Source organism: Hypanus sabinus, chromosome 10, assembly GCF_030144855.1.
Source record: "Hypanus sabinus isolate sHypSab1 chromosome 10, sHypSab1.hap1, whole genome shotgun sequence".
Lineage (NCBI taxonomy): Eukaryota > Metazoa > Chordata > Chondrichthyes > Myliobatiformes > Dasyatidae > Hypanus > Hypanus sabinus.
In genome coordinates, this window is record NC_082715.1 from 108989169 (window position 1) to 109015193 (window position 26025).

At 41.4% G+C, this 26025-nt stretch overlaps 1 protein-coding gene across 3 annotated transcripts in view; it reads right to left on the reverse strand.

Moving 5' to 3' along the window:
• enah (ENAH actin regulator) overlaps positions 1-26025 on the reverse strand; it is a 313411-nt gene that overhangs the window by 59457 nt on the left and 227929 nt on the right. For all 3 annotated transcript variants that reach the window (XM_059982582.1, XM_059982581.1, XM_059982583.1), the window contains one exon: positions 5607-5884. In XM_059982582.1, the coding sequence (XP_059838565.1) occupies positions 5607-5884 (278 nt within the window). The remainder of the gene's footprint in view (positions 1-5606; positions 5885-26025) is intronic.

The following is a 26025-nucleotide window of genomic DNA, read 5'->3' on the forward strand; positions in this document are numbered from 1 at the left end:
TGAGACCTCCGCGATCAATACCACTGTCAGACAGAAAAGATTTGGATGAAGAACTTGTTTCCATCTATCATAATGTTGTTTGACCAGAATTTAGAATTTTTGTTTTTTTTTTAATATTTGGACAGTCCATGAGTCTCATGATCATATGTGATTATTTGCAGTATTGAACATTCCTCATATTTAAAGCACTGAATTCCTCCCACCATTCACCCCCATGGCTGGTCCTGTGAGGCAAGCTACACGTAAATACAAAGAGGCAATCATCATCTGTTCATCAATAAAATGAATCAGCACTCAAAATCAAGAGTCAATTTTAACACAGCCACAGTATCCCCTCTAGTGCCCAATTCACAGCTGCTAAGCCTAAATCCTCACACCATGGATTCAATTGGCAATTTAATTTTCTTTTTATATCTTTTTATTAATTTTAAACAAACATAAAAGAAACATAGATACAAAGAGTTTGAGAATACATAATTAATAGGTTAAAGTATAAATACAAATAGATGATAATCCATATATAATAACCTCCCAAACTCATAGTGATTACGAAAAAAGGAGTAAATAAGAAAAAAAAACCTCCAAAAAAAAAATCTAACCAACATGGGCCATTGCATTATGTCAAATATACACAGCAGCATCAATAACTCCGCACCTCCGTCCAAATAATTAAGAATAATACAAGTAAGGTTTAGGAAAAGTCAGTTTAGCTCATATGAAAATGTTGACTAAATGGTCTCCAAGTTTCTTCAAATTTAATTGAAGGGTCAAAAACAACACTTCTAATTTTTTCTAAACTCAAATAAGAAATAGTTTGAGAAAACCACTGAAATATGGTTGGAGGATTAATTTCTTTACAATTCAATAAGATAGATCTTCTAGCCATTAATGTAACAAATGCAATCATCCGCCGAGCTGAGAGGGATAAGCAACTATTATCCACCATTGGTAAACCAAAAATTGCAGTAATAGGATGCGATTGCAATTTAATATTCAGAACTTTTGAAATAATACCGAAAGTATCTTTCCAATAATTTTGCAAGCAGGGGCAAGACCAAAACATGTGGGTCAATGAAGCAACTTCAGAATGACATCTATCACAGGTTGGATTAACATAAGAATAAAATTGAGCAAGTTTATCCTTGGACACATGAGCCCTATGTACAACCTTAAATTGTATTAAGGCATGTTTAGCACAAATAGAAGAAGAACTGACTAATTGTAAAATTTTCTCCCACTGCTCGGTGGGTATAAGACAATGAAGTTCTTTTTCCTATTCCTTCTTAATTTTTCCTGATACTTCTGGCTGTATTTTAATGATCATATTATAAATGATGGCTACTAAACTCTTCTGGCAAGGATCACAGCTAAAAAATTTTTCGTAATGTCCATTGGACATAATTTTGGAAAAAACTAGCATGTTATTCAAAAAATTTCTAACTTGCAAGTATCTAAAAAAATTAGTTTTAGGCAAATTATATTTATTAGATAGCTGTTCAAAGGACATAAAACTATTGTCTAAAAAGAGATCACGATAACGTTATACCTTTTGTTTTCCATAATACAAGGGCGTGATCCATAAAAGAGGGCCGAAAAAAAAGTTAGATATAATAGGGCTTGATAAGATAAACTTATTCAAGCCAAAGAATTTACGAAGTTGAAACCATATTCGTAATGTATGTTTAACTATAGGATTGGTTATTTGTTTATTCAATTTAGATAAAGCAAAAGGAAGCGAAGATCCTAAAATAGAAAACAATGAGAAGTTTTGTACAGATTTACATTCCAAATTTACCCATTGTGGGCAAGATACTATAATCGATTCTTGTGTTCAAAATATTAAATATCGAATTTTAACTGCCCAATAGTAAAATCTCAAATCTCTCCTTCTTAGGCTTGATGATTTGTTACTATACGTATCTGACCCTGAGAGATCTATTCCTGCTATTTTGTCTTTGCTTACTCAGTTTAGTAGCTTTTCTGGTTACAAACTGAATTTTAATAAGAGTAAATTATTTCCATTGAATATACAAGTTCCAATTTATAAACACTTACCATTTAAACTTGTTACAGATCATTTTACTTATTTGGGTATTAAAATTACCAAGAAGCATAAGGATTTATGTAAAGTCAATTTTTTACCTTTAATTGACCAAATCAAGCAACTTGTTACCAAGTGGTCCCCATTATCTTTGTCATTGGTTGGTTGAATTAATGCTATTAAGATGATAGTATTATCCAAATTTTTATATTTATTCCATGTATTACCAATTTTTATTCCTAAATCTTTTTTTTGATATTACTGACTTCAAAATATCCTCATATGTGTGGCAGAATAAAAATCCTAGATTAAGCAAAAAATATTTACAGAAGCCAAAGAAGGCAGCTTAATTTTTACCTCATTGGATTTCAAGAAAAGTAAGTTTACTAGCAATTTTAAAAAATGATATATCTATATCTGAATCAAATCTCAAAACTGGAAATTAATATTTTCAGTTTTATGTTTCCATTAAAATCTTTCTCAATTTTCCCTCACATAAATCCTACTCCTTAATAGAAAATATATACTCATAATTGGATTTGAATCAACAGACAGGTATGTGAGATAACTATGGATGCAGAAACCATGGCTATCTTATGTTCAATCGTAATAGACACTTTGTAATGTATGTGGTATAGTATTAAGATTCGGTGGAAGTCAGACACAGAAGTTAATTTAATTTATCACAGGTAACAACTAAACAGTTTTATCAAAATCTCTCTTGGTGGTACTGCCATTCAAGTTTCTCCCGCAACTTACAGGAACTGAAAAACCAGATCAGCAGGAATGGCCCTACCAAATTTAATAATTTTAACATCAATACAACTTTTGTAAAGGTGAGAATTAAACCATTCTGGAAAAAAATCAAGCACGGCAGTGGAAAAGTGGAATCAGAGGAGATAGCAGAGGTACTTAATGAGTACTTTGCTTCAGTATTCATTGCGGAAAAGTATCTTGGTGATTGTAGGGATGAGTTGCAGGAGACTGAACTGCAGATATTAAGAAAGATAGATATAGATATTAAGAAAGAGGATGTGTTGGAGCTTTTGGAAAGCATCAAATTGGATAAGTCACCGCGACCGGACGAGATGTACCCCAGGCTACTGTGGGAGGTGAGGGAGGAGATTGCTGAGCCTCTGGTGATGATCTTAGCATCAACAATGGGGACGAGAGAGGTTCTGGATGATTGGAGGGTTGTGGATGTTCTTCCATTATTCAAGAAAAGGAGTAGAGATAGCCCAGGAAATTATAGACCAGTGAGTCTTCAGTGGTTGGTAAGTTGATGGAGAAGATCCTGAGAAGCAGGATTTATGAACATTTGGAGAAGCATAATATGATTAGAAATAGTCAGCATGGCTTTGTCAAAGGCAGGCCGTGCCTTATGAGCCTGATGTGACTAAAAAACATTAGAGCAGTAGATGTAGTGTGTATATGGATTTCAGCAAGGTATTTGACAAGGTACCCCATTGCAAGGCTTATTGAGAAAGTAAGGGAACATGGGATCCAAGGGGACATTGCTTTGTGGATCCAGATTTGGCTTGCACACAGAAGGCAAAGAGTGGCTGTAAATGGGTCATATTCTGCATGGAGGTCGGAGGCCAGTGGTGTGCCTCAGGGATCTGTTCTGGGATCCCTTCTCTTCATGAATTTTATAAATTACCTGGATGAAGAAGGGGAGGGATGGGTTAGTAAATTTGCTGATGACAGAAAGGTTGGGGGTGTTGTGGATAGTGTGGAGGGCTGTCAGAAGTTACAGCGGGACATTGATAGAATGCAAAAATAGGCTGAGAAGTGGCAGATGGAGATCAACCCAGATAAGTGTGAGGTGGTTCATTTTGGTAGGTCAAATATGATGGCAGAATATAGTATTAATGGTAACACTCTTAGCAGGTGGAGGATCAGGGGGATCTTGGGGTCTGAGTCCATAGGACACTTAGAACTGCTGCTCTGTGGTTAAGAATGCATATGGTGCATTGGCCTTCATCAATCATGGGACTGTGTTTAGGAGCTGAGAGGCAATGTTGCAGCTATATAGGACCCTGGTCAGACCCCACGGAGTACTGTGCTCAGTTCTGGTCACCTCACTATAGGAAGGATGTGGAAACCACAGAAAGGGTGCAGAGGAGATTTACAAGGATGTTGTCTGGATTGGGGAGCATGTTTTATGAGAACAGGTTGAGTGAACTCGGCCTTTTCTCCTTGGAGCAATGGAGAATGAGAGGTGACCTGAAAGAGGTGTACAAGATGATGAGAGGCTTTGATCGTGTGGATAGTCAGAGGCTTTGTTTTTCCCAGGGCTGAAATGGCTAGCATGAGAGGGCACAGTTTTAAGAAGCTTGGAAGTAGGTACAGAGGAGATGTCAGGGGTAAGATTCTTTATGCAAAGAGTGGTGAGTGAATGGAATGGGCTGCTGACAACGGTGGTGGAGGCGGATACAATAGGGTCTTTTTAGAGAGTCCTGGACAGGTACATGGAGCTCAGAAAAATAGAGGACTGTGGGTCACCCTAGGTAATTTTTAAGGTAAGGACATGTTTGGCACAGCTTTGTGGGACGAAGGGCCTGTATTGTGTTGGAGGTTTTCTATGTTTCTAGAATTTAAAATGAGCAAAACTGCACCTATGTGAATATAACAGGTCCAGAACAAGGTGCTTCAAATTCAGATTTACCCAGTCTTGCTGCAGAAACAAAAGCTGTGTTTTGCATGAAGTATTTGAAAAGGCCATTGATGTTTGCCATGAGAATCAAACACTAGCTTCTGGTGACCAAATGTTAAATATAGAAATCTGAGAGCTGTGTCAAAATTACTCAGCATCACTAGTGACTGCATGATAGTACCACCAAAGTGATAAATCAGATACTGACATCTACATAAGACTATGAAGTTGGTACCACTTCTTAGCACATCCGATGTTGATGAATTCAGGTGTTAATGAATTTTTAACAGCATAAATCACAATTAACAGCAATAGCCTCTTTCACCCTGTGGGGTTAAGTTTCCATGTGTAGAACTCATTCCTTCAGAATCTGATTTGTTGGAGATTTGGAAAATAAGTCACTTTTTTTTCTACGACCTAATCTTTTTCTTTCCTGCTTCACGTACCTAAATACATGATTTTACAATTAACATTACTTATATTTCTTGGCTTGGACTGTGCACATCTCAGTGACGATGCATCAGTCTCATTATTCAAAGAACGTCACTAGGGCTTGACCTGCTCGCACACTCCACAAATTTCTTGAAAAGGGCACAGTGCTAGAAAATCACAGATTGTTGCTCAACAGTTTTTGAAAAGTTGTCGCTGCCACAAACGCCAACTTTGCCATTCACTGTATGGGTCAAGTCCAGTGTTAAATTTGTGCACTCTTTCAGTTCTAAGCTTGGTCACATTAGCCTGCCCTTAATGCCATTGTTTCATGCTCTTGTTCTGAAAAGTCTGACTCAAAATCTGAACAGACCAGTAAATAAAACATGCTGAGGAGCACACTGAAGGGATACTGTAGCTTTAAACTTGACCACTTTGATGTAACCTACAGATCTTAGATTACTCTCTCTTCACACTTACCCGCAGACGACATCCGACGCTCCATCTCCCACTCAAGCTGCTCTCTCTCAAGCTGCTCTTGTCGTTCCCTTTGTCGTTCCAACTCTAAATCCTCTTGCTCCTGCCTTTCTCGTTCCTGTCTTTCTCGCTCCATACGTTCCTGTTTTTCTCGCTCCTGCTTCTCACGCTCCATCTGTTCCTGTTCTAGCCGCTCTCTCTCCAGTCGTTCACGTTCCATCCGCTCACGCTCGAGTCGCTCTCTCTCCAGCTCCTTCTGCCGTTGTTGTTCCTGTAGTTGCCTGGAACACAAGACAGGAATACACTCTAAAGGTTTTGTCAAGATGGAGTTAAATGCCACATAGTAACACATCTTTTAACACTGGTTGTTTTTTATTTTTAGTGGTTACTTTATTCATTTATCCTTACACCAGCCTTTCTTAACCTTTTTGACCTGGAGCAATCCTTGAAATAATTTTCAGGTCTCAGGGAACCCCTGCATAAAAATTACATCTAGCATGATCAGTAAGTTGTAGATAATCGAAAAATATTGTCAATGCTCCTTTGAGTAGAGAAAGAATTTTCAGCCAACCTTCCCTGTAAAAAGATAGTTAAGCTTAGCTTACCTTTCTTAAACTTAATCTCTTTCTTTCCCTTCTGTAACGTTCTCCTTTGGGTGTAACGAACGCCGAATTAAACGTCGAGATAAACCACAGTCAATGAAACCATTTACTGTTCACTCTTCACATTAACATATGGTGAAAAAGCGTTGCTCTCACTGTGATTTCTAATGCCTGCAAAACAACTTCTGCTCAGGTGTGCCTCGTCGTGAGCTCCCCACCCTCGCGTTGATCTCAAACCGGTATTTTCCCACAAGACGCGGCAAAACCGGATGTGACGTCATCGCATGCCGATATATTTTACATGCAATGAATATACTTTAAACACTTCTAATTCTAACTAGAAAATACTAACAAATGAATTACTAAGCGAAAATATTATAAACTAAATAACTGTTGTAAAGACAACACACTCCCCGCCTGACCTTCGTAAGGTCACAATGAACAGAGTACAAAACTTAGTCTCTTAATCAGTCATTGGGTAGAAGTAGAATAACTTCTGTAACTGGCCTTTGGTAAATTTTCACATCGCCTTGGTCGGTAGTCTTCAATTCGATCTTCCTGACATGTCCATCCCCACTAGGGAATGTAGCAGTGATTCTGGCCATTGGCCAGCTGTTGCGGGCGATTTGCTTGTCCCTGAGCAGGACTAAGTCTCCAACTTGAAGATTCCTGAGGGGTTCTGTCCACTTTTGTCTCTGTTGCAACAAAGGTAGATATTTTTGTCTCCAGCGAGACCAGAGCTGATTTGCCAGAGCCTGGACTTGTCTCTATTGCTTTGTGTACAAATCCTCGTCTGAGAAGTCTCCTGATGGAGGGGGAGCTCCTGCCTTCTGCGTAAGGAGCATTGATGGCGAAAGTATGAAGGGGTTTTCTGGGTCAGAAGACACAGGTAGGAGTGGTTGTGCGTTTATAATGGCTGTGACCTCTGCCATTAGGGTGCACAGTACCTCGTGGGTCAATCGGGTGCGTTGCTGCATCTCAGGTTTCCTTTTCCGGGTTTTCCGTAAGGACGTGAACCATTTGACTGCCTGCTCTTTGTTATCTGGTGAGCGCTGGCGTGGTTCTCTGAAAGGCAATGGGGCAACCCCATTATTTGCTTCATCTCTGAAGACCTTGGTGTCCTTTGTTTTTAAAGAAATGGCATCTTGAGCTGATTGTGCAAGTTTATTTCCGTGCTCGGTTTGAACGAAAACTGATTGACCTAGCGTCTCGTCAGTTACTTTACGCTTGTTAATGTCTTGTTGTGCTTCCTTAATGCACGGGACACTCGGGCAGGGTTGAAAGATTGAATGGCGGCCACTCTCTAGCACATTGGTCTTGAGTGTGTTAACCATCGGTTTGTGTACGTCTTCAGGGCACACCCCTCCTATCACCACCCAGCCTAGATCCAAGCGTTGCGCAAAGGGGGCGTCGTGTGGTCCATTGACCTGCTGCCTAACCTTGTGTACCCGGATTACATCTCTTCCTAATAGCAGGAGTATTTCCGCTTTTGGATCCAGTTCTGGGATGTGTTTGGCGATGTGGTGGAGATGTGGCTGGTGCAGCACCGCACTTGGTGTCGGGATCTCAGTGCGGTTATTCATGATTCCATTGCACTCTAAGAGCGGAAGGAGACAGATGACGACTTTACCATCCAGGGACTCGATCTGGATGCCTTCTGCCTTCCTTCCTTGGGTTTCCATGTTGCCTGAGCAAGTTTTGAGGTAGTATGGGAACTGCTCACTCTCAATGTTGAACAATTTAAAGAACTCTGGACTGACTAGTGAGCGATTGCTCTGATCGTCCAGAATCACATAGGCTTTGATGGCCTTGTCTTTGGCTCCTTTAGGGTACACCTTAGTGAGGCAGATCTTGGAACAAGAACGGCTTGACTGAGCTTGACCGCAAACTTCTGTACAGTTCGAGCTGACAATTGTTGTCCTGGAGTGAGCCTCTCCCTCCCCGCCGTCCTGTTGTGGGGGTGAAGGAGCGTTGTCGGTTTGCGGTGGACAATCCGGGTCGTTGTTAGTTGTAAGGGCTTCAGTCTTGAGCACTGAGGCGGGTTTATCAATGTTGAAAACATTCGAAGAGGATCTACCTGGCTTGGTGTAAATCGAACTGCTTCCTGGACCCACGAGGCTAGGGTCGTTTCGCTTCTTTGCCTCCCAGCAAACAAACCTAGTGAGGAGTTCAAAGGGAGGAAATCGATCATCGTTGTTTACCTTGTATTCTAAAGCAACGGACAGCCACCTGTCCTGCAGCCCGAATGGAAGTTTGTCCACGACTTGTCTAATCCCGGATGGAGTATCTAGGTATACTAGACCAGCTGAGTAGCCATCTTCTTTGGCGCCTTGGATCTCCATGAGTAAATCTCCGAATTCTCTTAACTTAACGTGATCTTTGGCTGACACCTTAGGAAAGTTTTCCAGACGTCGATATAGCGCCGCTTCAATAATTTCGGGGGCCCCATAGCCCTCCCGAAGTCTCTCCCACGCTTTGCTTAAAGCTAGCTCGGGTTTGTTGATGTACACTGAACGTATGCGTCTCACCTGGTCGCGTGATTCTTTTCCCAGCCATTTCGCCATAAGGTCCAACTCTTGGGTTGCACTGAGCTGGACTCCGTCGATAGCGTTGGTGAATGTGGAATACCATGCACGGTAATTTTCAGGTTTATCGTCAAACTGGTACAGTCCCGAAGTGATGAGATCCCGTCGTGCTAAATACTGCATCACGGAATCACTTGTAAGCGGCATGCGGGCTGGAGAAGTACGTTGGTGCCTATATGACTGAGAGGGTACGTTTCTTATGGAATTTGCCGTCCTGGATTCGACCTCTGCATCTCTTCGCACCAAACCTTGTAAGTTTGGTGTCGAGAAGTATTGGTTGTCAGCTCTTTCATTCTTGACTTCATCACGGAGTCGCGAGGGTAAATTGTCTTCCTCGTATCTGGGGAAGTTATCGAATACGTATGGAGAGGAGAGACGAGCCTGCCTGTCTATTTGAGATCGGACATAGTCGCTTGTGCGTTCCAATCTGGCCCTTTCTGAAGTAGATCTTACTTCGGTCAGATCATGCGTCCCTTCAGCTTCTTCTATGTACTCTGCTTCCGCCTTGGCAGCTTCTTCTTCTCTTTCTCGCTGCAGCACTTGCAACTTTGTCGATATCTTTGCCATTTCCAACTGGGTTTCGGCTTCTCTGGCGGCTGCTTCCATTTCTCTGGCAGCCCTTTCCTTGTCTCTGGCGGCCGCTTCCATTTCTCTGGCAGCCCTTTCTTTCTGGATTTTGGCTTCTCTGGCGGCCGCTTCCTTTTCTCTGGCAGCCCTTTCTTTCTGGATTTCGGCTTCTCTGGTGGCCTGTTCCACTTTCAAATCTGCTTCTTGTCTGGTGTAGCGCAGTCGTACCTTGGCGGCTTCTGCCTTGGCTCTTGCCTGGGTGGACTTATTTGATGTCGCTCTACTGCCCTTGTCGCTGGGCGCCATCGACTTGATGCTGGATCGAGCTGACATTGCAGCACTTGAAACACCTGATAATGCCGCTTTTTCACTGTAACGTTCTCCTTCGGGTGTAACGAACGCCGAATTAAACGTCGAGATAAACCACAGTCAATGAAACCAGTTTGCAGTAAGATTAACCATTTACTGTTCACTCTTCACATTAACATATGGTGAAAAAGCGTTGCTCTCACTGTGATTTCTAATGCCTGCAAAACAACTTCTGCTCAGGTGTGCCTCGTGGTGAGCTCCCCACCCTCGCGTTGATCTCAAACCGGTATTTTCCCACAAGACGCGGCAAAACCGGATGTGACGTCATCGCATGCCGATATATTTTACATGCAATGAATATACTTTAAACACTTCTAATTCTAACTAGAAAATACTAACAAATGAATTACTAAGCGAAAATATTATAAACTAAATAACTGTCGTAAAGACAACACACCTTCCATAAGGCAAACATAATAAATTTCTCAATTCTGGCTCAAACTTGAGATAAGCGCATGCATTTTTCACCAAATGAAATAAGATGATTTCTATGCTTGTTAAACAAGAAAAAGCTTGCTCACACAAGTAAGAAGTTGAAAACTGCAGCAAAACTTTCATTGCTTTCCTATGAATGGCAGGATGCTCTCACAGAAATCCAGAACTTAACCAGGGACAGATCAGTAAAGCTCATCTTGAGTGCATGATCAGACTTCAGCTCACAAAATTCTTTTCTCTTCTCTCCCCTCAAAGTCAAGTTCGCAGGCTTTGCAGAAGATTGAGAGAAAGGTTCCCTCACCCAGTTATCACTTGTGTTAAAAGGGAGGATAAGTACTGTTCAATTTTGTTCTGCAGTTTTTCCAGGTGCTTTTCAATAAGACTTCAGATTTTCTGATACCCTTCCTCACTCTCAAGTCCAAGTAATAGTGGAAATGTTTCAGGATTTCCTGTGCATGATTTTTCCAAATATTCAGTTTCCTTTTAAATCCAAGAATCTTGTTACTCAAAGTCAAACATTATCTCCAGAACCTTGCAGAGAGTTGTTTAACTGGTTCATATGATGAAAAATCTGGCCTACTATTTTCTTGAAGGTACTGCAATTCACCTTTCAGCTCAAATACCCTGTTGAGAACTTTTCCTCTGCTAAGCCACCAGATTTCTGTATGTAGCAGGAGACTGGTGTTCTTTTTGCCCAGGTTTTCACACAGTTAAAAAAAAATATTCTCAAGTAAACTGGTCTTAAAGCTACGAAGTAACTTGCTTCCAAAACCCTTTTACTGTCTGTGACTTTATTTTCAAGAGCTTTAATCTGTCTGTTTTGAGATTCCAATAGTCGTTTAAAATAACCAGCACTTTTACATGTCATATTTTGTAATTTGTAGTTAAATGTCTTTCAATTTTGCTGGAGCCGTTGCTATATTCGTAAGTTGTTTGCCACAGACTTGGCATAATGGAACAGGACAACATGGATCACCAATCATGTAGAACTCATTGACAACTAGCTTTCATTGTAAAGGCAGACTTTTTTGTGTCTCTTGTTGCATTAGTGCAGTGAAATGACTCAGAAGATTGTAGTTCTTCAATTTAACCTTATCAAAATTGTCTGTAGGCCTAGGCAATTCCTCTTGCATCTCACACCTCCTTTTCAAAAATCATCACAGTATGAAAATTTAGTATGAAAATTTCCCTCCAGTTTGTTTGCTCCCATAAGTCAGTCATCGCCATGCAAGGGGACGTAATTTGGGAGGGAGAGGCTGATATCACTGCCAAAGTTGGGCAAGTCCATTCAATGCTCAGAAAACACACTTCATGCTGAACAGCCTACTGCCCTCCTTCCATGCAAAACAGTGCTCACCAATTATCAACGGCCTCCCCTATCTCACATCAAAAACTAAGAATGGAGTCAACCAAATGAACACAATCCTATTGCACACTTGCATACTGGACTGACAGGCCTCTAACGGGGCTTCTCGGTCACTGTCCACCACTGCAAGCACTAGCATTGCACTAAGTTCAAAGTGATTTTTTAAAAATCACAATCTAGAATTCCACAAAACCCCAGTTAAGAAATCCTGTCTTACACCAACAACATGCAAATTGTTCTCCAGATTTGTGGACTGAAGGCAAGTTGTACCCTCTTGCCCAAAGGCTGCAAGATCAGTTAAGTGCTTTGATGTCCTCTCCTGACAATGGGACCAAGACAAAAGTGAAGGGTTGACCCACAGATAGTCAAGGAAATGTTTAACAGCCAAACTCATACCATAAACACAACAGCCAACTGTCTTCCATAAACACCCTTGATTACATTCTTCCCCAGCAGAAATGGTAGAAGTAATCAACACTCTGCAGTTCAAAGCTGGAAACCCATGAAGTAGTCAGGCTCCACTGTAGAGTTCGTTTGTTTCCAAAACCTCAATCCGTAAATTCAGCATCACTCTTATCACCATAAACTCAAGCAATTACTCCCAGAACTATGTGTGCAATTCACAGTCACAAGGAGAAAACTATGCATTATTTCCTCCTTCAGATCCACTTCCCATAACCACACAGATCAAGAATTTTCCGCACTCAGTTGAATCAACTTAGTGACTGAAAACCCAAAGCCCTCTGAGAAACAACATTAAGGAATGAAAGGTTTCAAAATAAGCTTTCTCTTCACCTCCATCTAAAAGATTACAAACCAGTGATCCAAACTGACCAGAGAAGGGAGATAACTTTCCCAATTGACACCATCAATGATTCGACTGCAGAGAGAACATGATAAAATGTATTCATAATCTCCATTTGGCACAGCTCTCTCATTCCAATAATATACAGATTGTGTGTACATTGTTTGCAGCCATTCTGATTCAGTTCTGGTTTTGAATAGTGCTGGTCAATTCAACTTCTCAAAGATTTTTTTCCCCCTTAGCAGACCTCAGCTCAATGCTAAGAACAAGGCTGGGGGACAAGCTTCACTTAGGAGTGGTCAGTGGTTGATAAGTTCAGCTCCTGTGGTCCTCACCCTCACAACAGCGAATACTTACTAATCTCGAATTACCTCACGCAGCATCACGAAACTGCAATAAATACTAACACAGAAGCTAATATACTGGTGCTTCACTGATATAGCACTGGCTCAGAAGACCACAAGACAAAGGAGCTGAATTAGGCCATTCAGCCCATCGAGTCTACTTCGCCATTTCATCAAGTTACAACCAGCTGGGACTTGAGTTGAAATGTTCCATGTTGCACACAGAAAAATGTTTAGTCACAAATACCAAGATAAATTCACACAGCAAGTGACTTCACCATCAGCCAACACATATTTACAAAATAATGAAATCAGTTGCCAGTCAGTAATTGTTCACTTCAAACTTATTTACGAACTAAGTTTGAGTTCCATCAGCTTTGGTCCAAGATTTGATCCACTGCATCAGTATGGAAGCATTGGGTCAAAGAGCCATTTCCATGTGTATGACTGTAAATGAGGAAGCTCATAAAACTAGCAAAACAATAATATGATAAATAAAAGCCAGGGAAGAAAATGTACACTTGACTACAAAGACTCCTTGCATGAAACCAGTACAAAACAGATACAGTCACTCAAACCTCCTAAACAACCACCACATTCAGCTGCTTTCATTCTATAATATATATTGCAATACCACAAGGGGATACTACAAACCACAGGTAGAAAGCATCTCTCATCACAGCACAAATGGCTTCATCACAGGTATACCTGCAGTCTAAAGCAGGCTGACTGTACTTCTACATTGTGCAGTGCATTCAGAGATGCTTTAAAACAATTCATCAGGTACACACCAAAAGCAGAACAGAGCAAATCCACATCAGAGGCGATCCTTGTTAAATTTATTGATATATGACAGCTTTAAACTGTTCAAAGCAGCTGGTTGCTTGTCAAATATAAAGCAGCAGTATCGAATCCGCTTAAAGTTGAAACATTATTAACAAAGCTCTTGCATTTTACCATATATTACCTCGAGATTCAGTTCTGATGAGAGGTCATTTATGCACACAATGTTCTTTGGTCTGTTTAATATTTCCAACATTGCTTTCTAAAGTCCTGCTTGGGAGGCTAGTTGTGAACGTTAAGTTGCTTGGCATTCAGGATGAAATATTCAATTGGATCCAACACTGGCTTAGTGGAAGAAGCTATAGAATGGTAGCCTCTCTGATTGGATGCCTGTGCCTAGCAGTGTGCTGCAGGTAACAGTGTTGGGTCTGTTGTTGTTTATCATCTATATTAATGATTTAGATAATCAGGTGGTAAAGTGGATCAGCAAATTTGAGGATAGCAACAATATTGGGGGCATAGTGGACAGCAAGGAAAGCTATCACAGCTTGCAGTGTGAGCTTATCCAGTTATGGAAATGGCCTGAAAAATGGTAGATGGAATTTAATTTTAAGTGTTGTATTCTGGGAGGTCAAACTAGGGCAAGACTTAGTCAGTGAATGGGTAGGCCTCTGTGGTTTGCCATAGAATAAATGGATCTGTTAGCACAGAGAATTCCTTGAATTGTCATCACAGGTAGATAAGGCCATAAAGAGAGCTTTTGGTACACTGGCCTTCATAAATCAGACACTGAGTTGAGAAGTTGTGATGTTCTGGTAAAGTTGTACAAGACGCTGGTGAGGCTGAATCTGGAATGTCGTATGCAGTTCGTACAAAGGTGTTGCCAAGAATTAAAGACCTGAGTTATAGGAAAAGGTTAAATAGGTTTAGACCTTGTTCACTCGTGCAAAGACAAATAAGGGGAAATCTTATAGAAGTACATAAAATTATGAGCGTATAGAGTCAATGCATTTAGGCTTTTTTTGCGGCAGGATGGGTGAAACTACAACTAAAGCTCATAGGTTTAAAATGAAAGACGAAACATTTAAGGGTATTCTAAGGGAAACTTCTTCACTCAGTGTGATGCGAGTGTGGAATAAGTTGACAGCAGAATGGTAGATTCAGGTAACATTTAAGAGAAGTTTGAATAAGTACATGGATGAGAAGGGTTTGGAGGAATTATTGTCTGGTGCAGGTAGATGGGACCAAAGAACAGGTCAGCATAGACTAGATGGGCTGAAGAGCCTGTTTGTGTTGTAGTACACTATAACACTGTACAGCATTTCACTTTATTTTTAATTTCGTCTTTTGCTGATAACACATTATTGACATGTGAAAACACCTGAAAATAAAAATAAAGCAGATGTTGGAAATTTGAACCAAAAACAGAAAATGCTGGAAGTATTCAGCAGATCTGACTGAATCTACAGGGAGAGAAAATTGTTTCAGGCCGAAAACCCTTCATCAGAACTGAAAAGTAGACAAAAGAAGTTGTAAAGGGGTGGGGGGGACTGTCTGTCTGATAAAGATAAAACCAAGGTGACATGGGGATAACCTGTAAACAAGGTTATCTGGTCAGTGAGTGAATGAGAACATAGACAAAAGAATGTGGAGCTGCAAACAAAAATGTCCTCCTCTCTGCAGCTTTACAAATTCCTTTTGTCTTAATTTAAATTCTGATGAAAGGTCTCCAAGCAGAAGTTTTACCTCTATCTTCCAAAAGATGTGGCCTGACCAGCATGATGGGTATTTCCTGCATCTTCTACTTTTTTATATGAAAACATACTACATTTTTTAAACTAATAAGCATAATATTAAAATTTAATTATTAAAGCTGAAAACATGGTCTCTAATCATTGGCATGGCAACAGGTGAACTTTTGGCAAATGTTAAATTTGCAGTGAGTCAGCAATGGGATCTAATTATAGACTCATCACAGAATGTTCCTTTTCCTGCAGCTAGATTGCTATAATTGTCAAAAACTCAGAATGCTGCATAATAACTGGCTAAAGGGAGTCATTGGTGAGAGGTTTTCAAAAGGGTCCTACAATAGTATTCCTTCTCTTCCAGAGCACTGCCTAAGGTATCTGAAGATGCATTCTAAACAAATCAAACTGACCATTTGGAGCAGACAACTGTGAAACATTTTACTATAGCATAATGAATAAAACATGGTGTACAATGAGTATATTTTATTCATTAGAGCAGCAACTTGCTTTTCCACAATAGGCAACAACAGTACTCTGGGGTTGAAGCTTATCCAAAGTGGATCTGATACACACAGCAAGCTTCCATCAAGGACATAAGCGAACTGAAGGCACTTGCAAAATGTTCACCATTACACAAGGAAAACAATAGAACATTAAACAAGCCAGAGGGGGAGAGGGTGAAGAATGGAATTGTGATCAGAGAGAAATACAACAGTGTTAGGTGTGAAAATCATAGTGGGATCGTCCAATGAAGCTATGTAGATATAACTTGGGAATCAGGAAGGATTAGTTTATTCCACATGACTCCCAATGGAAAGAAGAAATTAGAACACCAGGCATTTAAGCAAATCACAGAGTTGCAGTCGTGGGGGGGGGGGGGGAATAATAATATTCTTAATATTGTCTGTGTGTGGTGCTTAGATGGGGAATTCATTAAATAGATTCAAGAGGGTTCTCTGAAGGAGTAAGAGATTCATCAGGATGCTACCAGGAATGAAGGATTCCAGTTAAAAAGGAGATAATAGCAAAACAGGCTTTACTCTCACTGGAACATAGGAAACTGAGGGGTGACCTTATGAAGGATTATAAAATTATGAGGGCATAAATAATCATAACAATACACAGAAAATGCTGGATGAACTCAGTTGGTCAGGCAGCATTTATGGAAATGAATAAAAAGTCAACTTTTCAGGCTGAGACCCTTCTTCAGAACTGGAAAGGAACAAGGGAAGACACCAGCATAAAAAATGGGGGAGGGGAAGGAGGATTAGCTAGATGATGATAGGTAAAGCCAGGTGGGTGGGAAAGGTAAAGGGCTGGCAAAGAAAGAAATCTGATAGGAGAGGACAGAGGACCTTGGGAGAAAGGGAAGGAAGGCCACCAGGGGAAGAGAATAGACAAGTGAGAAGAGGTACGAGGCCAGAGTGGGGAATGGAAGAAGATGAAAAGGGGATAGGGGAGGGGAAAAATACATGTCATCAGGTTGGAGGCTACCCAGACGGTATATGAGATGTTGCTCCTCCACCCTGAGAGTGGCTTCATCGTGGCAAAAGAAGAGGCTATGAACTGACATGTTGGAACGGAAATGGGGATAGGAATTAAAATGGCTGGTCAATAGGAAATTCTGCTTTTGGCAGATGGAGTGGAGGTGAGGTGCTCGAGAAAGCTACATCAGGTTTCACCAATGTAGAGGAGGCCGCATCAGGAGCACTGGGTACAATCGACGACCCAACAGATTCACAGGTGAAATGTTGCCTCACCTGGAAAGACTGTTTGGGGCCCTGAGTGGAGGTAAGGGAGGAGGTTTAGCATTGCCCAATGGCATGGAAGTCCAGAATGAGAGGGCACAGGTTTGAGTTGAAAGGGGAGAAATTTGAAGGAGATCTGAGAGGCATTCTTTTAAAACCAGAGGGGGTGGATATCTTCCAGAGGTGGTGGAGGCAGATATTTACATTTAAAAGATGTTTGGACAGGTACTTGAATTAGAAAGGCGAGGAACAATATGGGCTTAATATGGGCAAACTGGATTAGTGTAGACAGGCATCACAATCAGTTTGATCCAGGTGGACCGAAAGGACCCATTTTGGTGCTGTACAATTCTATGATTCTAGACTCTGCTCTTCAAGCCAAACAAGAAATAACCCTTACTCAATTGGTCAAAAAAAAATCACAGAAGTGAGCTTGTCAAATAGCCTTGAAGTGAGAACGGCTACATCAAACTATTGTGTATATTCCACCATGGAGCTCCAAGACCTGCTGTGAAAGAAGGAGGGTGAGACATGGGGACTAGCAACTTAATACTGTAAAAACCCAGAGCTACAGAAATGCAAACAGAGGCTCCAAAGACCTCATCCCTGGGAGAGGAAGGACCTTTGAAGATGGGCTACACCATGGAACAACTTGAAAAACTGGCCCAGGGCAGAAGACCCTGCCAAGCCACTGTCAGCCACCTACGCCCCAAGAAATATCAAGCTTATTAAAATTGATCAAGGCTTCTCTCTCTATACAATGGCCTGTGGTTGTGTACTTTAATCAAACAATTTTCAATTCAGTATAATTTTACTTATAAAATTGAACACTCTAAACCCAATGTTCTCTTCTTTACAAGATATTAGCAATAAATGCTTGTCTTTGTAGACAACAGGTATTGACATTACAAGTGAACACAACAAATAGAAAGAAATGGAACAGAACTGTCCAAACTTCACTGTCAATTTATTTTGCAAATTAACAATTAGCCCCACTTATCTGCCCAACATACATTTCCAATCTTTAATTCTCTTACCTACTCAAACATTGTCTAGGCAAGAGTCAAAATTATTATATGGCTGAATTTTCCTCAGTTACATGTTAGACCTGACAATCCATCAGGAAAAGTTGTAATGGAAGGTCTTCAACCTGAAACATTAATTCTGTTTCTCTTTTTACAAGCTCACAGTGAGTAATTACCACATTTTCTATGTTTTTAAAAAAACATTTTAGAGCAATACAGCCCTTTGGCCCAAATGAATCCATGCCAACTACTTTGTCCACCTAGCTAGCTCAAATTTCCCGCATTCAGCTGATATTTCTCCAGGCCCCTGGCCTCCATATACCAAACCAGTGCTTCTTAAATGATGCAACTGTACATGCCTCAATCACTTGCTCTTCCAGATTATTTATATATTTACAATCCTTTTCTTGAAAATGTTGAACCCTCAGGTCTCTTTTAAAATCTTTCCCTGAATGGCCTACTCCTGCACCTATTGTCTATTGTCTTACACTAAACCTATGTCCCGAGTTTTGAACTCCCCTACCCTGGGGAAAAGATTGATACTGTCCACCTTATCAATGCATCTCATAATTTTAAACATGTCTCTAAGGTTTCCCTTCATTCTCCTACCCTCCAAAGTACAAGGGCCTAAGCCTGATCAACTTCTCTCTATAACTCAGGCCCACTCGTTCCAGCAACGTGCTCCAAAATCTTTTCTGCACCCTTTCCAATTTAAACATGCCTCTCCCACAACAGTGACCAAAACTGAACATAGTTCTCCACCAATGATTTAAACAACTGCAACATAATGTCCAAACTCCTATACTCAAATGCTCTGACCACTGAAGGCTAGAGTACTAAATGCCTTTTTCACCACCTTTTCTACCCATGATGTTGTCTTCAAGAAACATGCACTTACTCATCAGGAATATTTTAATATTAGTTCAGAGTGTAGACATCACTGTCAGTGACAGCATTTTTAATTGCCTTGAGGTGAGGAGGCAATTAAGAGTCAACTACATTATACAACTTCAAACCCATAGCCCAGATCACATTTGGCGAATTTCCTTCAGTGAAAGATTTTAGTTATATTCTATTGAACAGTTCTGAATACAAATCAACTTCTTTAAGAACAGACAATATGAATATCATACTCACTGTAAAAACTGCCTGACATCTGGACCCATAGTTCTCTGACACACATTTTTGTCCAACACCTTCATGGCTGTTATCTTGTACAGAGATAACTAAAACTGAATTAAGTCCTTTTATACTTTTGTAACATGGGTTGGTGGAGGATGACACAAGCTGAATTAATAACCCACATTTCAGCACAGTGCTGCAAGTGCCTTAATGGAGTTCCTTACTGTCAAATAGCTATTTCACAGCTCAACATTTCATAATAACTCAGGTCAGATTACTAAACTGGCAGCCACACTAATAAACTTCATTACATCATTGATTAAAAACAAGTCCCAGGAAAAGCAAGGCAAAATTAGACTCTAGTGTCACAGCATGACAGACCACCAAAACACAGGTGGAAGACTAGAACCCAGCATTAAACAGCATAAAAGATTGTTGCTGCAAATGCTGATTAAAAAAACAAGTACAAGGCTATCAAAAGAATAAAATCCTGCATTTAATGTGTATGAGGTTAATGCATTGACCAATTTCATAGGTTTTTAAAATGCTTTAGACAGCCAAAAGAACACCAGAAGAAAACTACAGAATCTGTCAGCAAGTAATTTCCATATTTTTCCAAAAATATTCCTTTAAGCTAGATGTACAAAAGTGCTGGATGAACTCAGCAGGTCCGGCAGCACCCGTTGAAAGGAGCAGTCAACGTTTCGGGTTGAGACCCTTCATCAGGACTAAAGAAGGAGGGGGCAGGGGGCCCATAAAGAAGGTGGGGGGAGGGTGGATAACAAATCAGAGGAAAGATCAAGGGGTGGGAGAGGGGAAGCAGGGAGGGGATAGGCAGAAGAGGTGAAGAAGGAATATAAGGGGAAAGCACTGTGGGTAGTAGAAGAAGGCAGAGTCATGAGAGGTGATAGGCAGCTAGAAGAGGAGACAGAGTAGAGGTGTGATGGGGAAGGGAGAGGGAGGGAATTACCGGAAGTTGGAGAATTCGATGTTCATACCAAGGGGCTGGAGACGGTAGATGAGATGTTGTTCCTCCAACCGAAGTTTGGCCTCATCATGGCAGTAGAGGAGGCCATGTATGGACATATCCGAATGGGAATGTGAAGGAGAGCTGAAGTGAGTGGGAACCGGGAGATCCTGTCTGTTGTGGTGAACGGAGTGTAGGTGCTCGACGAAGCGGTCCCCCAATCTGCATCAGGTCTCACCAATGTAGAGGAGGCCTCACTGGGAGCACCAGATGCAATAGATTACCCCAACAGACTCACAAGTGAAGTGTTGCCTCACCTGGAAGGACTGTTTGGGGCCCTGAATGGTGGTCAGAGATTCAGATTCCTCCAACTTCGGTTGGAGGAACAACATCTCAAATACTGTCTGGGTGGTCTCCAGCCCCTTGGTATGAACATTGAATTCTCCACCTTCTGGTAATTCCCTTCCTCCCCCTTCCCCCATCCCACTTTCACTCTGTCTCCTCTTTTAGCTGCCTATCACCTCTCATGACTCTGCCTTCTTCTACTACCCATAGTGCTTTTCCCTTAGAGTCCTTCTTCACCTCTCCTGCCTATCCCTCCCTGCTTCCCCTCCCCCACCTCTTGATCTTTCGTCTGATTGGTTTTCCACCCTCCCCCCACCTTCTTTATGGGGCCCCTGCCCACTCCTTCTTTAGTCCTGGCGAAGGGTCTCGACCCGAAACGTTTACTGCTTCTTTCAACGGATGCTGCCCGACCTGCTGAGTACATCCAGCTTTTTTGTACGTCTTGATTTGACCACGGCATCTGCAGTGTAATTTGTGTTTACTATTCCTTTAAGCTAGCTTTCCACTACAGCTCAGAGGAAATAGTAAGATTGGTAGGCCTCTGCTGGAGCCACTATTCCTTATTCCAGGTAATGGGCCATAACCCAAAATGTCAACTATTCATTTCCCTGCAGATGCTTCCTGTCCTGGTGAATTCCTCCAGTTTTTTGTGTGTATTCCTCATATTTGTGCTGGGTAGTTCACAACCCAATGGTATGAACATAGAATTTTCCAGTTTCAGCAAACCCTCATCTCCAATGGCTCTCTCCCAGCCCAGCATCCACCATCTGATTCTTTTTTTGTTTCCTTTCCCAAACAATCACCCCACAATCCATCTTCATTCCCTTCCTAGATCCATTCATCTAATGTCCTCATATTTCATTCATTGGATCCCCTCCCTCATCTGGCTCCATCTGTCCTTTATCTCTCCTCTAATGGTTACCATTAGCACCTTTCTTATTAGAGTCCATCACTGATAACCTGTATTTCCACTTATCACCCTCAGTGTCTCCACCTTCAGCCTCCCCTCCCCCCACATAGCTCGGTCTGCCCTTGTCTGATTCCACCTATCATCCTCCTGCCTTTGTATCATAACTCCATACCTCCTCCCACCTCCGCCTGGCTTCAGCAGACCATCCTTCACCTCTCCTCAATCCATCTATTACCTACTGGCTGTCTTACTGCTCCCCCTCTCCTCTTTATACTGGTCATCTCTCCTTTCCACTTGACAATTCATTGACAATTATGGAATGTCACGTCAGAGTTCTTGTTCTTCTTTGAACATGTGCAGCTTCCCCACTTGAAAGAGATTGAATGCGCCTACCCAAAGGTTTTTTAACTGGATTCCACTCTGTGACCAAATAACTTTTCCATTTTCCTTTTATTTTTCGCAAGTGCAGCAGTTTGATAGTTCTGTTAGTTCCATCAGTCAGTAGTCCTTAGTCATCAGTCACTAGTCATAAGGTGAAAAAACTGGCTGCCTCTCGGACTTTGCAGACGAATTCCGAACTGCACAGTCTCCGTTTCTCTAATAGACTGTTATATTTTCAAACCGGGTGAACCCTCCTGAAGGTTCGCGAGCTCTTCTTAAGCCTCACGCCATTTTCGAGAGGTGCCTGCGTGCGATGATCCCTGTGGCGAAGCTAGCACTAACCAAACGCAGTGACAGCAGTGCTCTTTTCCATGAAACAGTCTCTCAAGTTATTTTAAGTTCAGCAGATTCCAACACTGGTCCCGGACTGTCGCTGTGATGCTGTGGGGGCCCTCCCAAAAGTTCCAGGCACAAGCAGCACTCAGGCAGTGGGTTCCATCCAGTCTATCAGTGGATTCTTGCTATTACTTTTAAATTTTATTTTCTTTTGCCTTTAGGTCCCAATACTTTCTAGAAACTCAAGTTTGACTTGACACAGAATGATGTGGAGCCTTTGGGGGGTACAGAACAGGTTTACCAGGATATTGCCTGGATTAGAGAGTATTCGCAACAAAGAGAAGTTGGACATGTTTGGTTTGTTTTTTCTGGAGCCTTGGAAGATGATGGGAGACCTGATTCGTTTATAAAATTAGGAGGTACAGGTAGGGTAAATAATCAAAGTCTTATTCCCAGGGTAGAAATGTCAATACATGCATAAGGTGAGAAGAAGTTAAGTGGGATGTGCAAGGCAAGCAACACACACAAAATGCTGGTGGAACGCAGCAGGCCAGGCAGCATCTGTAGGGAGAAGCACTTGTCGACATTTCGGGCCGAGACCCTTCGTCCTGACGCTCTGGCCTGCTGCGTTCCACCAGCATTTTGTGTGTGTTGCTTGAATTTCCAGCATCTGCAGATTTCCTCGTGTGTGCAAGGCAAGTTCTTTTTTTTAATAAAACACAGAGAGGTAGGTGTCTGGTACTGGTTGGCAGGGGCAGTGGTGGAAGCAGATACAAGAGGTATTTTAAGAGGTTCTTGGAGAGACACATGAATATGCTTGGCATGGAGGGGTGTGGATCACATACAGACAAAAAGATTTAGTTTAATTTGGCATCACGTTCACCACAGACATAATGGGCTGAATGGCCTGTTCCTGTGTTGAACTGAGCTATGTTCTAATTCCTTAACCAGCTGCCTCCCCACACCCACAGATGCTGCCAACCCACTGAGTTCTTCCAGAAGTTTGTTTTTTCCCCCCTGTCTATTACATGTTTTCTGCCAAACACACACCATGCCCTTTCTTGCATTGATGGCATTACCCCATATGAAGCTCCTGCCTTGGCTCTTTATTTGACTGGTATTACACTATACTCAATGTCCATTTTGTTATAACTGCCATCTGTTTAATAATTGATTACTGTCTTCAGGAATTATATGCAGAATGAAAAGGGCTAAAACCTAACTGACATTTGCAGCTTGGCCAGTAATGTTGCAAGATAACTAATCTGCTAACCGGGAGACAGATGCAGGGAACAAAGGAGTGCTTGTTTATGGGAAAGCTGCTTTGTGTAACCACTAATCAAGGATACCTGGCAACAATAAGGTATGTATGTGATAATGAATGTTTAACAAGAAGCCCCAGACAGTGCTTGGGGCTCACTTGGTTATAGATATCCAGGCTCTATGAGTGGGACTCTGTAGTATCAACTGAGCAATGCAAGCTTGTTAATAAACTGTACGTAACTTTAAGTAAACTGTGTTTGACAATTATTCCCTGGGTCTGAACCTACAGTCCTCTGGTAGAGAGGCAGATCAGCAGTCTCAGTCATTGGCCTTAAAGTTAGCACCAGCAACTTTATCTAATTTTCCTCTCCTTCCTGTGTAGAAGTCCAGTACTTGCTTGAGTGCAGGTCGAAGTGTACCAGCTATGTTTATATTTCATTTCTAGCTAAAAGGGAGGCTGGACATCAGCATTGTTGTCATTCTAAACACGCTGGCAGTCAACATCAATCTGCTGGCACTTTGCATGTCAGCGACGGGAACCTAACCTGTTACATTGGAAGATGTTAAAAACAAGTTACTTAAACCTTTAATCTTGTTCCACCATCAATTAGATCGCAGCTCAAGGCATCAGCTCATTTTCCCACCTTCCTGTACAAGTACGAAAAGTTGTGGCTCAAAGTCAACTAGTGATAAAAATCTTGTAAATTTCATCTAGCTCTGTACTCATGTCTCTGATTTTCACTCCATGATCTTTCCTGACTCTCTTGATTACCCACCTGGAGAAAGTTTCTGCTGGGATCCAACCAAATTGCTCCAACATTTAAACATATTAAATCTGTAAAAATCACAATCACTCAAACTGATAAGACTACAGTTCTCTATTCAGACCCTTCTTTTCAAAAAGGTCTCAATATGTATTGCCTTCTGAAGAATTTTGCAGGATCAATCAGCAGTTAGATTCAACAGAGAGAACTCATCCCAGCCCTCATCTACACACCTTACCCAGCTTGTGTCACAGAATAAATTCCTGCTCCATTTTAGCTGCTTTCACTGAACAATATAGAGCTCCTCAATTGTATTAATCAGCCCAGGAAATGTATATAACAAAATAGAGGGGGAGAAATGTGGTCATGGATTCCTTGAACATATCAGAGATTTGGAACAGATTGGGATAACTTGAGAAGAAAAACCCGCAGCAGGGAAATACCATCAGCGGTCACTTTAATCAGGTACCTCCTAAACAAACTCGTGGTTATTAGCATTACTGTCCCTTCCTATCAGCTTGAACCAGTCTGGCCATTCTCCCCTGATCTCTCTCATTGACAAGGTGTATTTGCCCACAGAACTGCTGCTCACTGGGTGGCTTTTTGTTTCTCACACCATTCTCTGCAAATTCTAGAGACTATTATGTGTGGAAAATCCCAGGACATCAACAGTTTTTGAGATACTCAAACCATCCTGTCTGACACCAACAATCATTCCACTATCACAGTCACTTAGATCACAATTCTTCCCCCATTCTGGTGTTTGGTCTGAACAACAACTGAACTTCTTGAACATGACTGCATGCTTTTATGCATTGAGTTGTTGCCACATGATTGGCTAATCAGATATTTACATTAAAGTTGTGTGTACCTATTGAAGTTGCTACTGAGTATAAAACAACAGCAGCATCCAAGGGCTGTTAAAGAATGCAGATTTGCATTCCAAGATGGGAAGGAGAGCCTTTCAACTGTCACTGAAGGTTCTATTAACGAGACTGATTAAATCAGTGGAAAGGGGCTTTTCAAGTTGATGTTGTTGCTGCAGATCCAACATTCACTGCTCATTCTTATTCCCTTCTTGGAATGTTGTACCATTTTCATAACCACTGTAATACAGTTTGCTTGGAGAAGGTACTCCCACAATTCTACTGGATTTCAACCCCATTTTGATAAATTATGAGCAATCCATTTTCAAGCCAGAATGATTGATGGGCAGCCTATAGGTGTTGATGCTTCAGTACACCTTCTGCTCAGTAATTACTGAGCCTTCGTTTTGGAATACTGTACTATGATGGATTTTGGGGGTGATATCACTTAACATAAACTGGGGACAGGATGGAATTAACATTTTTAATGTAATGAATGAGAAGCCAACAGTTACCAGCTTTGCTCTTTTGTTTCAAATGCATTTATCCAGGCAAATGGGGAGTTTCCTACACATTTCTGATGTGTGCGTATAAATGGTTATGGTATGTCAGAATTACTGCAGGAGACCCAACCTCTGTCCTGCTCTCGGAGCCACTGTGTGGCTGGTCCAACTGAGCTAATGATCAACACTGGTTGTGCCGTGAGATCATTGGTATGGGATTTAAAAGCGGTAATAATCTTGAATACCAAAGGCAGACCTCACTTGGAGATGTTTGTTCTTTGGCATTTGTCTGGTACAGATGTTACCTGGCATTAATCATCACACACCAGAATGTTGTCTAGATTTTCTATGTGATCATAGGGAGTGTGGGAAGAGATGTAAATGGACGTGTATAATCAAACATCATTCCCATTTTTGCCAGAATGGGAAAAAGGTCCGTGAAGCAAAATGCAAGGAATGTGAAAGAATGTTCTTCAGTTTAATCTGAACCAGTATGAAAGTACAGAGAAACATCTCTACCCCCAGCATGAAACCATTTAAAAGGACTAGATAAACTGGATATGAAGAGGACATTTCCTACGGTGGGGG